Here is a 13,226-nt window from a genome sequence, read left to right on the forward strand (position 1 = left end):
ATGCCTGGATTTGGGAGACTTTGCTTTATAAATTATATAGATATTTGAATGTAAAATATCGGGACATTTTAGCCACAATTGAAAAACGTCATGTTCAAACGTCAATGACGTCATAACGGTCAGTCCAATCGAAGTCAAATTTGGTGTGTGACGTCCTTAAGGTAAGTCCTACAAAACGGTATGATCAAAACTGATGAGATTGAAAATTTACGTCATCTTGTGACGTCATTTAGACGCACTTCCGATGACGTTACGTCAAATCCAACACTACATATCCGAAAAGTATCTCGTCATGGAACCATATGGCAGTGGTTGCATGTCGATAGCTGTATTATGAAGGAAGTTATGCTCAAGAGTGTTTTTGACCTTTTCTTGACCTTGACCTTTGACCCGATCGCTCCCAAAATCTAATCAAATTGTCCTTGGATACTCACGAATCATCCCACCAAATTTCATGCAATTCGGTTTAATACTTTCTGAGTTATGCGAATAACAAACAAACACACATATTCACAAATAAATAAATACACAGCGATCAAAACATAACCTTTCGCAGAATGCGAAGGTAATTATAACCTGTTCAGATGCATGGTCTGGCAGCCAGAATTATTTAATATTTTGAATCTGGGTTCAGGGATTTAAATCAAACTTTGTACAAGTATGTATAATGATGTAATAATGTGGGTGGAGGTATATCTGGTGACGTCAAAGAGTGCCCTTGTAGTTTATTTCTTTTTGTGAATCATTAAACTAAATTTTAAAAAGATGCCCCTCAGTATCCTTTCCCTAATATACCCCATTTTGTTTCCCTCTTACCTTCCATTCCCTTACAGGTCGAACTCCTTTATCATTGGCTTCTCTGAGAGATGAAGCCACATCGCCTGCACGATTAGATATTATACGGACAACAATCTGGTGAATTGACATGTTCTCAAGGCTCACCACAAAATAATAAGTGTAGTTTGGAGTCGACGGAATCAACAGATGGAAGGAAGTATGGTGAACAGGAAGAGTAAGATGTAAGGTGGCACCAGGAAAATATCAGGGTAGCCTGAGGGAAAACAGCACAGTGCTTTGTGAGTGTGTGAATAACAGAAATAAATCACATGATGGAGAACAAAGGATAAATAATATGTAACCAAACAAAAAAGAAAAGTAAAATTAATGATGTCTAAGAATGGTGGTTGGCTTTGATGAGAAGAGGTGCGGTTAGGGTTGAGTAATTTAATTTATCGAGTGTTAACCACACATGGTGGCATAACGGTAACAGTGTATATTTTAAGTCTGGGAGATCAGTGGCTCGATTCTAACTTCAGCTGAATCATATTAAAGACTTAAATGGTACAGGATGGATGCTTCCTCCTTTGGCACTCAGCATTTAGAGGATAGAGCATGAACAAACCCTGCACTCAACAGACCTTATAACAGACCTATGGAGAAATTTTCAAGAAAGCTCACCTTCAATAAGGATATATTGTCAAGAATATGTGGCGTTTACTGCTTACAAGCCATTTTTTGATCTAACTAGATGATTGGATTACACACTGCAGGAGAAAATATTGAAGATTTGCTTTGTACAAGTTTCAACTTTTAACACTGTAACTGAGGTAGAACGAGTAAACAAGCTGGGACGTTAATACAGCACAAGGGAACTTGCTGTGGTGGAAAAGAATTCAATTTCCACAAGTTGGATCAGCATCCCAAAGGAGAATCTTTAATTTCGTATATACGGAGGAAGAACATTCAATGATTCACTGAAATATTCGAATGGACTTCACTGAAACAGAAGCCCGAAGTAATCCCTCTTATACACAATTTGATTTCCCAAAGAAAGGGAGGGTGAGACATTTGGCAACTCAACCACGGGATGAGCTGATAGGCACTAGACAAAATAACTCAAAACTGCAATGCATGACCACTTTGGGTGGAAGGGAGAGAATGACACAATCGCGGCAAAAGTTTGCAGTGTTATCAACCAGGTCACCCTGTTTCATCGTAAGACATTCCTTTTTAGCAATATCAAAAGACTCTTGGGAAAAGGGAAACATGACTGACAGCCAATTCGAGTAAAGTACAAAAATTAAATTTATAAAGTACCAGCAACAATTATCATTGAGAATATGTGAATATAATTATTTTTCTTCCACATTGCACACAGATCATTTGGCCATCACACAAATGTTGCATCCACACCTCATTCACTGAATCTCTATGTTTGCCTTCATACCGTTTTTGCCATCAAGGTGATTGAAATTTATATTAACTTCTCCTTTAGAATTAACATACGTACTCCATTTAATTACGAGGTCGGGAATTTAGCCACAGTACCAGCACACAATGCTCACCTCTGAGCTGTTTCGGCTGGGTTCGAATCTCAGCCTAGCTATGGTGTTTTTCAGGCACAATGAGGTATCAATAACAAGGAAATCCAACACAGGTGGAAGCTATTCAGCCCATCATGCCATCAAATGCCAATGCCATTTAATGGATGGATGATAAACCAGTGTCCCGTCTGTGCCGGCATTAGTTTGTTTACGTTAAAGATCCCAAGTTATCTTTCGTGAAGAGTAGGCGAGCTACCCCTGGCACCCTGAACAAATTACAAATTCTTACCCCAACTACATAGTCGAACATCAGATTGGGCAGCCGGTTCGTGAATGACTTGAGCCAAAATTTCCCTTCCCGACCACACAGAAGGTGGGAATAATTGTGCCTGTCAAACAACAAAAAATGAACCAGCACACAATGACCTGTTCTTTTCAAGATATGCATGACCTTTTTAAAAAAAAAAAAAAAAAATTTTAACATCCACTAAATTCTGACAGAACAGCCGATCTTGAGTGGCGTTCTCCCAGCCTGGTCTGAGTGCTTCTCCGAAGAGTGGCGTGCTCCAAGATGCAGGCCTACCCTGCCGGCAGTGCACTGGGATGAAATTTGGAGCCTGGTTCAGCTCCATATGTGAAACATCTAGAACCAGGGGGGCTTATAAATGATTTACATCTCCGAATCCTTATTTTATCCATGTCTCTTATTTCCCCTCAACTGGGGTGGCCTGATTATGTTCCCATCTGAACTCGTGGCTCATGATAGGGGGAACCCAGGTTCAGATCTCCATGTACTAGTTGTTTGTCCATGCATCGTCTCTTAATGTCCTTACAAATCATGTAAAAGTCGTACCAATGTTTTCGCCTGCATGTGATTTATGCAAAAGCTTCACCATGATCCTTAGATCAATGTTAAAATATAAATCCCTCCCACAATCTCCTTTCTCGGAACTGGATTCGGACCTGAACCAAAACTTCATCGGCTTGTTCTTGTCACCTACCCAACTCATCCACCAAATTTCGTCCGAACCCGTCCATAACTTTTTGAAATATCATGCAATATGTCGTTTTTGGCCCAATCACTCAATGGTGAAGAATTACTTTAAAAATTAAACAATTCTCGTATCCAGATCCGGATCTTCACCAAAATCGAATCAATTCGTCCTTGTCACACACACACACACACAACCTGTCCACCAAATTTCATACGGATCCGTGCACAACTTTTTTGAGATATTGTGCTTACAGACAGACGGTGGTGAAAACAACCTCCGCCATCTGGTCTCAGGATCTCAACTGTGTTCTCCACCTCCAGGCACCGTAAATGTTCATCTCAGACCTTGATGAGCATACTCAGCTTCTCACTTCGTTGCAAGGTGTGCTGTATTGTCGCTTTTCAGGTCGAGAGAGGTAATAAGGGAAGCGCAATGGGATCGGGAGCATAATATTTCGCATAAGCATGGTGATTTGGGATTGAACATCTCGATTTTTCATTAACAACCATCGATTTCTCTCCGATGATGGGGGAATGTGGGAGAAGAGAAGAGAAGAAGAGAGAACGCAGGGGAAGGGTTATTATCATGGCCAATATGATGCTATTATATAAAGATTACCCTTCTCTTCCATATTCTTACTCCCCCTCTCCTCCCATTATGGATCACGTGGGTTTATTTGGGAGGGAATTCGAAATTCCACCATATTTATGGTAGGCATACGTTACAGATGAGCTGTCTCCGTTCAAACCCTTCGTGATCCAGCTCGTCACTGGAAACACGCCCTTGAGTTTGGATCGAAAATGGCCGCATGGACATCCACGTGACATCATTTAGACCAATTTTGGAGCTTGCATTGATGTTCAAAGGATGACGGAGCTCTCCCCGTGGAGCGTCCAACTTGACGCCCATCATCGAGCGCAGCAGCGGAGGAAGGGGCGGAGCATGCGTTGGCTGCGCTTACTGTACGTGCCTGACGTACTACTGCACTGTACGTTTCTCCGTTCGTGGTCGGTGGTGTCCGTTTTTCGGTGACTGGTGCTCGAGTCCACCGAAACCGGTCCTTCTGGGTGTGTCGCCTGTCACCTGGCGTCTTGTGCTGGTGCCGGGACTTGCACTGTACGGATATCCACCTCATCCGTCGAGCCTTTCATTCATCCTTGTTGATATCGTTTAACACCATTTTTTTTTTGCCACATCAGTGTTGTTTGATCCCTGCCTCATAGTCCCTTTAAAACGTGCGTCACTTTCCACGTGACCCTCTGAGTGTTGTTTCCTTTTTTTTTTTTTTGAACCGTTGTGGTTGCATGCCATCCGTGATTTGATTGTCCTTTTTTCCCCATACGACATGGATTGCATGTACTCTGCTCCCTCCCATTGTCTCCATTAAATGTGATTCGATGCACAATCTCTGCTCGTGTGTGTGTGTGGTATGCATCCGTCGCACGCTTTGGCAGTTTCGTCTGCAGGCACACAAATCGGGGTTCGAGTACCGTACAGGTGATGTTACGTCGCAGGTACTTTTGATGGCACTGCCTAATATAAGTACGGTTAGCACCGAAATGCTGTTTGGATTAGTGTGTGTGTGTGTGTGTGTGTGTGTGTGTGTGTGTGTGTGTGTGTGTGTGTGTGTGTGTGTGTGTGTGTGTGTGTGTGTGTGTGTGTGTGTGTTTGTGTGTGTGTGTGTGTGCTTTTCGTGCGAAATTAGGCGAATGTATTGCCGGGGAGCCACGAACTTAACCACGCGTTTTCCTTTGCTGAACATAAGACGAGTGCTGGGTCCATTGAACGTCCGTTGGGGGCCTTTGAATGTTTAATGGCGAAGCGTTTAAATGATCATATATGTATTGAAAATGAAAAGCTTGTCTCGTGAAAAATAACAAGGACAAATGTGTCCAAGAGCAGCGTCCTAAAGGTTTTGTCGGCTAAAAAAAAAACAACTTCCGATATTTCGTCACTTGCCTTGATTAAGCTAATAGCGAGACCCGTCATAATGTATTTACGAAATAAATAGTGTATTGACGAAATTACAATACGATAAATGGAATAATCTTTACATAGTAACGTGAACTTTTCGAAACTTTAAAGCAAATGTCCGAATATATTTAAAAGTTCATGATAGACGCTCTCAAAAGGCACCGTCTATGTGAGGATGTGTACATGTGCTCAGTATTTAAGGAGATCCGGATCTTGTATATACAAGAGCCGAGTCCGAGAGGTTGAGGTTTTGTCTTCAGAAGAAGAAGAAGAAGAAGAAGAAGAAGAAGAAGAAGAAGAAGAAGAAAGCCGAGCTCTCTCTGAGCAACGTTTGCTACGCGAGACGCTGCTAAAAAGAGCTGTACATATACCACGTACAGGATAGAAGGGGTGGGAGAGGGTGTACCCCCACAAACCACGACCACCACCACCACCATTTTAGCAGCCCCAATTAATCCCAACTGTGTGATGGACCAAGCTTGAAGTGCTCGGCCAAAGTCTTTCACGAACCTGACGTTCGGTTGGAGTGTAATTTTGGACAACAATTTGTCATTTGTTTAGGGCAGTGGCAAATCCAGGGGGGGTTTCCTGGTTGCCCGGAACCCCCCCCCCCCCCAACAAAAAAATATTTACCATTACAGTGGCAAACCCAGGGGTTCCCTGGTCACCCAGAACTCCTAGTATGTCATATAGTTGCTAGTATGTCATATAGGCACTACCATCACTCAGGTAGGTCTCACTAGTCATGATATTTAAGATTGAAACTTGAAGTTTATTGAATTCAAGCTATTTTATTTTTAGTTATCCATTTCAATATTAAATTAATTAACTTTAATGTCTTTTTTGCACAATACATGCATATCAAAGAATATGTGAATGTGCATTTATTTGAAAGCTGCAATAAAGTTTTCAAAACGTTCATATGACTTAGATTTTCTGTTATTTGGAAACCCCCCCTACCCAATTCCTGGATTTGCTCCTGTAGGGTGCCAGTAATAATTCGCTAATCTTGGCGAAAGCCGTCATGAGATCTTTAACGTCCACCAACTCATGCTAGCAGAAGGGACACCCGGCTTGATGCCCATTTGAAGGACCGGGTACTTTGTGATACGACGCTTGGCCTGCGGAGCACCAATCAGATAGTTTATTGCCTGTTCTGGAATCGCACCCAAATTTGATAGGTACCATGATCATGTAATGACCCCACCTCTTCCACAATCACACCCTTTTCCCTCCCTCCTCTCACCATCACCTTTGTACCATGCTGTAAGAGAAATATCTGATGAGAAGTGAACAGGATAGAACCATCATAAATATATGTGGAAAAATTACGGGCCCAAACCAGGAATCGAACCCAGGTCCGCAAGCAAATCGTACCAGTGCTTTGGCTATCAGCTATCTGGGTAACCCACCGGCTGAACAACGCAATCCCTCCACATATATAAGTGCCACTCTCTTCCCGCACTGTTTCCGGGGCACTCGCTGCCAACCATAGGAGCAGCGAGGGCCAGCTCTCGAGAGCATTACAAATATTATGGCATGACAAATATATTGTTGAAGAAATGACTCCTGGGGGTTAATACTGGTTAGTATAGTCTAGTTATTTCCTTAATGAATGTAATAGCATGAGCGTAAAGTAATTAATTGTGATATTAGATAGCATCACTTATGCAATAGATAGATGATATCCACCTACCACCTGTGTGGGTCTAAAAATCCCCATTCCTGTGAGTTTGTGTTTAATGTTCTTACCTTCATGGATCTGTCTAAATGTTGTGGCAGGCCATCAGGTGCCAGTTAAGGCGTCAAAACGGCTTCTCTCCTGCTTGAGAGGGGGAGGGGGCATCTGAGCACGATGTAGGGGGAGCGGGTGGTCATCCACTCATCAAACTGGGCCAATGTCAAATGTTGGGTGAGAGGGGAGGGGAATGGTGCACATGAGGCCAAGGCCATAAAATGCGTAGCAACGGTTGGAGTTGAGTCACAACCAGGAATCGGCTTATCGGAAGCTGCATTTCTTCACCACTCAGCGTCATGCCCCACCATGTCAGAGCCATGCCCTCTCCGCTCATTGCAGCGTGCAGGGTGATGGAACACATCAGACGTTCGTCCATGTAGAACAGCCGAGACCGTGACCGTCCTGTGGGGTCCCACCGAGCATCACACAGTATTCCTTTCTGTCTCGTGACTTTCCTCAGTCGACTCGACCGTAGTTTGTTTGCTGGGTCCTAAGATTATAGGTAATTAAAGCTCCCATGCGTCATTTCGTCTATGGGCGTGAGTATCGGTTGGGGTCAGGGGATTGTTTGTTGAATAATTTATTGCCATTGCCTCTTGTACATCCCCTCCCCATGATCATTGTTAAATAACTTCTCACTTCGAGTTATTAAATGCTAGTTATCGAGATCATAACTTCTAGTTATTAAATACTAGTAGAGGTACACATCATTGCAGGGCAACGCTGGGTCCCTCCTTCCACCCCTTCCCCTCCTTCCTCCCACAACATCCCGCTTCCCTCCAGACTCCCACCCCACCCCTTCCCCTCCCTCTTCCCACCCCCTCCTCCCTCACTGCCCCCCACCCCTTCCCCTCCCTCCTCCACCCTTCCCCTCCCTCCTCCCTCCCACCCCACCCCTTCCCTTAACTCCTCCTGCCCCTCCTTCTCAACCTCCACCCTTATCCTCTCTCCACCAAAAAATTTTCAGGGTATACATTAAAGTGTACATCTGCATAATAACTTCGAAAAAAAAAGATGTAAAAAGACATCTCTCGGCAATTTCGCCGGCGTCCTCCTGACTCATTTTTATTAATTAATTAATTAATTAATTTTTATACCCCCACTTATTGTGCTGGCATGATTTCATGCTTTCAACTGGCTATGAACAACGGTGCATCGCCACTACTACCAAGTATGGGGGTACCGCTGATGCAATGCCCCTATTACCAGTTCACTGGTTCTCGTTTCGCCGACCTCGGAAGGATGACAGGCTGAGTCAACCCCACCTGGTGTTGGTGTCTTTGGAGTGGTTTGATCGATGTTTGTGTGGTGTGCGCTTCAAAGGTTCTAGATGGTCTAAAGGGTATGTTCCAATTGTAGTTCGTGTCTAACGGGCCGATGGGGCTGAAATTCAGGACACCAAGATCCCAAGCTCACCACCCGAACCCTTAAGCCAAGGCCGGGCTTCCCGACTAATTATTACCCTCGCCGAAGGAGAGGGTATTGCATTTGGGTCTGTCTGTTGGATTCGCTATATATGCAAGATATCCCTTATTGTCGGGTTTTCCGTCTGTCTGTCTGGGTGTGTGTCTGCAACGCGAGGCTCCACAGCACGAACCAGCGAACCAATTTCGATGAAACTTTGCCAACAGGTGCCATATGGTCTGGGAATGTGCGCATTTGAAGTTCGCTGCCTAGCAACCACCCGTTGCTGTGCAGCGGCCGAAAAACCGCGACACAGTATTTTCAATACTTGTCCTTCAGTTTTGAATATAGAAAAACGAGACTTCGGAATTAAACACTTCGAGATATTTGGAAAATTTTACTCGAGCCGCTTTTTGATTGAGGTTTTATTTTTCAAATGGTAGTCCTTCAAAAATCGGGTGTCTATTTACCATCATTTTTTATGAGGAGATTAGGAAAGTGGGCGGAGCTTAGGCAAAGTGGATGTGGTTGATGAAAAGTGGGAGTGGCGTTGGAAAGTGGGTGTGGTTTATGGAAAGTGGGCGTGACTTATGAAAAATATTGTGTGGCTCAGGAGGTGTGGTCAAACAAGAGCATCGAGAGAAGTTTATCGGGTTTTCCGTGTGTGTGTGTGTGTGTGTGTGTGTGTGTGTGTGTGTGTGTGTGTGTGTGTTTGTGTGTGTGTGTGTGTATCTGCAATGCGAGGCTCCACAGCACAAACCAGCAAACCGATTATTTTTCAAATGGTAGTCCTTCAAATATAGGGTTCTATTTACCGTCATTTTTTATGAGGAGTGCCAGTTGGCAAAATACGCAATAGGAAAAATCTTGCCAGGCAGAGGAACAATTGTATGTGAACCAATACGTCTTGGCAATGGATCTTCGTCAGTGGATCGGTCAGAATGAAAAGCATAGTATCCAGCGCTTCGATCCTAGCGAATCCCTCGTCGCCTACCGGCTTGTTTGCTTGTTTGTCCACACAGAAATTTCGTGTTTTCTCCGCCACCGCTTGTCGGATTGAGACAAAATTTTCACCATGGGTGCGACTACAGTACATGATAAATGGGGTTTCTGGGACTCCCATTAAAATGAATGGGGAAAAAGGGGAAAACTTTCTGACTCAAGCCCCAAAAGCCAAAAACAGGAGACTGAATTTCTCCCCACCTATCCCCTTCCCTCCATCGTCATCGTCTTCTTTCGGCTGCTCCCTTTAGGGGTCGCCATAGCGGATCATCCGTATGATCCGCATAGTGATTTGGCACATGTTTTACGCCGGATGCCCTTCCTGATGCACCCTGGTCGCCTCTTACGACACAGGGATATGGTACACCTATTTTAACCAGGGTATACACCGGCCCAGTACACTGGTACTCATTTCGCCGACCTCGGAAGGATGACAGGCTGAGTCAACCCCCTGGTGTATTAATTCAGTGGCTCGACGGGGATTGAACTCAGGACCTTTTGGATCCCAAGCCACTGCCCAAACCACTGCGCCAACACCAGGCTATCCCCTTCCCTCCCATACAAGCAAATATAAAATTGAGAGTGATTTTCTTCCCACCTATCCCCTTCCCTCCCATACAAGCAAATATAAAATTGAGAGTGATTTTCTCCCCACCTATCCCCTTCCCTCCCGTACAAGCAAATGTAAAATTGAAACTATGAAAGATTAAGACTTACTGATTAAAGCACTTCTTACCTTTCATATTTTCATTCCACTCAAAGAGCGACCCAACGAATATTTGTTCATGTTAGACTTCAGGAAATAACTTCATTTTCTTCTAACATTCATTTCCATCGAGTATATTCACAAAGAACAACTTGGAACTTGGTTCTTGGTTTAAGTGTCTTTGTTGAGCAGAAATGAAATGATAAACTTCTCTTAATGCTCTTATTTGACCACCTCCTGAACCACATATCATTTTGAGATTGTAGTAAATTGTTTTTCCATTGTTCAATTGATAACCATCAAAGTTTTCAGTCCATTCAAGGATATTAATTTTTTTTTTACATCCTCCAACTTATTTGTAATTAAATTTATCTGCTTATTTGTTTTATTTACTTTTACCCCAGTTATTTCTTCAATAAGACTTATTTGATATTTCTCACATTCTTTATGTTTCCCATTTAAATACCAAGGCTGATTACATCTCCACTCTTTCGTTTGGTTATTGCTTGGTTCTATCATGTATAAATCAGTAAAAAGACAGCGGTAGCCTGTTAAAATTCCCAACCCAACATCTTAACACTTATACTTATAACCATAAGGGAGACCATTGATTCCATTCTCTAAAATATATCTTTTATCATCAAGAGCTCCTAATTCCTTCTTATTTATCTCTTCTGAATATAATTGATGTTTATAACTTCTTATTGTATTCACTTTTCTGTACTCTTCCTTCTTTAAGGTAAAGCAGTTATAATAATGTTTAAAGTTTATTGTTTCCTTGATTATATTTTTCTTATTCCCTTTAGCTTCTTATCACACATTTCAATGTTATTATTATCAATATACGTAAAAGCATAAGACTTTGATCTCAATCCTATAAATTCACTCATAACCTTCCCACCCAATTCATCTTGAAACTTACCAATAACCTTTTTATTCTTTGATGAAAACAACACATCACCTGACTTGTAATTACTTGTATCATATATATCAATATTATCAATCATATCCTCATATACATCACTTGTCTTAATTTCTAATATAAAACTATCTGTATCCATATATAATAATGACACATCATCCTTATACTTTGATTTTAAATTATTATAGTAATAGTCATACATTAACGACGTTGACAAGTCAAGAATTGATGTTCCTATATAAATAGGTTTATCCATTTCAATACTCATTTTTTCAAATGAATAGCACAAAAGTTCTCTGAAAACACCTGCGCTCGCTCAAACCTTGGTCTATTAATTAACTTTGAAGTCTGTTTCCAAGATGTAGCAAGTCTTATGTTTTGTCGATTCCTTACATTTTCCATAGTCTTTCCAAATACAGCATTATTCATGAATTTATAAAAGTCCTTCTCAAAATCTGTTTTTGCTTCTGTTCTTTTAGTATTAAAATCAATATACTTCTTTAACCAATGACTTTGTTTAAATTTCAAAATCAGATTAATTTTCCTCACTCTCAACCCAGCAGATAAATATTGTCTCAAGTTCCTTTGATGCAAAACATAACTTTCTTTATCATTTCATGTCGAAAGTAGTTTTTCAGTAGATTTATCTTTTATATTAAATGACTGTTGGTAATCACTTAACCATTCTTTTCTTGGACTTTCTTTATGAGGGGCATAAGGTAGATCTTTGTGTTTGTGATGAAGTTCTTCTGGATATTTAAATCAATCTCAAAATAATATCCAACTTCAGCTTCATCCAATTCTTTTTACGAGGAGACAACAATGTCTTGTAAAACTTTTTCATAATGTTTTTCTTTAACCCATTTAAGTTTTCCATAAGGTAAAGATCAAGACATAGCCCACCCATACAAATTGTTAGCATCATAATACATCAGGTAAGAGTTGTCCTCATTCTCATTATAATCAAGAAGATATTTGTTATTTGCTTTAGCATATCTCTTGGAACATACTTGAGATATTCCTCCTCTTTTAGCCTTCTCTATCATTAAAAGCATATCTATATCACGGATTAATTCCAAATTATGTTTTGTCATTTTTAACATAGCACTCCAAGCCAAACCCGGGGCCGTGTAATAGTGAGCGGGGTCTAATCCATAAGAATTTTTTATTGTGACAGACTGTTCTAAAAATTTCAAACACATCAGCCAATAACAATACATCAGTTTCAAGATACAAATCATGATATTCTCCAAGATTCTTTATATTAAACTTCTCCCAAATCTTTTTAGCTTGTTTATAATCTCTTTTGGAAATGAGTTTTATTAAACTTGCGATAGAAACTTTCCCTTGAAGGAAGTTGTGTTTCTTTAAAATTCTCAAATGAATCCATGTAGTCATATGGATATATTCCCTTTGGTGATAAGAGATCAATCTCTTCTTGATTTGAGAAATGTGATTTATGATTCGGTAAGTTTTTAATATTTGATGCTAAGTTAGATAATGGACTTGCCATTAACTTGTATGTGTCAAGAAATCTGATATGGGTTATGGGGGATGTATGAATTGTTTTTGTGAATGAGATGTATTTTTGATCTGTGTGAGGAATGGCAGAAATATCTCCAGATGTCTTTGAAAGTTCACTTATAAATAGATGTGTGTAATAGTGAGCGTTGTTGTGAAGAAAGACAGGAATAAAGTTTGTGGGCTTGTAATTAAGATTACAACGGGAATGAGCTGGACCTCTATATTTTCCAGTGAGATGACAGTGATCCCAAACTTTGACCTCTCCCTCAATTTTCTCCTCACAAATATGACAGATACTCTTCTTTCTAAATTCCTTTTTCTCTCCCTTTGTTAATGACATTGGTTTATAGGTTTTAACCATTATTTCTCTTAGTCTTATACAGTCTTTTTCCAATCGTCTTCCAAACTTCTTTGAGGCATTATATTCTCTATAAAGTTCTAACTTGTATTCATCACCAACCGATGATTTGATACAATAACAGAAACCACAAGGAGTATGTTTTTGATATTTATTTGTGTATGATTTATTTGCATTTGGAGAAACAGTATCTATCTTTCCAAGGATACTTTCAAAATCGGCATATATCACAAACGGATGTTTTATCGATTTGTTAAAATATTTGAATGATATGTTTGA

At 40.9% G+C, this 13,226-nt stretch overlaps 1 protein-coding gene across 14 annotated transcripts in view; it reads left to right on the plus strand.

The window, feature by feature from the left end:
* The window catches only part of LOC147026031 (uncharacterized), a 90,358-nt gene that overhangs the window by 34,089 nt on the left and 43,043 nt on the right, over positions 1 to 13,226 (plus strand). For 11 of the 14 annotated variants that reach the window (XM_085880992.1, XM_085881003.1, XM_085880994.1 and 8 more), the window contains one exon: positions 834 to 4,281. In XM_085880992.1, coding sequence (XP_085737118.1) covers positions 4,187 to 4,281 — 95 coding nt within the window. In that variant the 5' untranslated portion in view covers positions 834 to 4,186. Of the gene's footprint in view, positions 1 to 833; positions 4,834 to 13,226 lie in introns of all 14 variants that reach the window. The other 3 variants (XM_085881002.1, XM_085881006.1, XM_085881005.1) reach the window with 3 other exon arrangements.

The sequence above is a fragment of the Eptatretus burgeri genome, chromosome 5 (genome assembly GCF_056783735.1).
Source record: "Eptatretus burgeri isolate ZD-2024b chromosome 5, Ebu_testis_v1, whole genome shotgun sequence".
NCBI classification, from domain to species: Eukaryota; Metazoa; Chordata; class Myxini; order Myxiniformes; family Myxinidae; genus Eptatretus; species Eptatretus burgeri.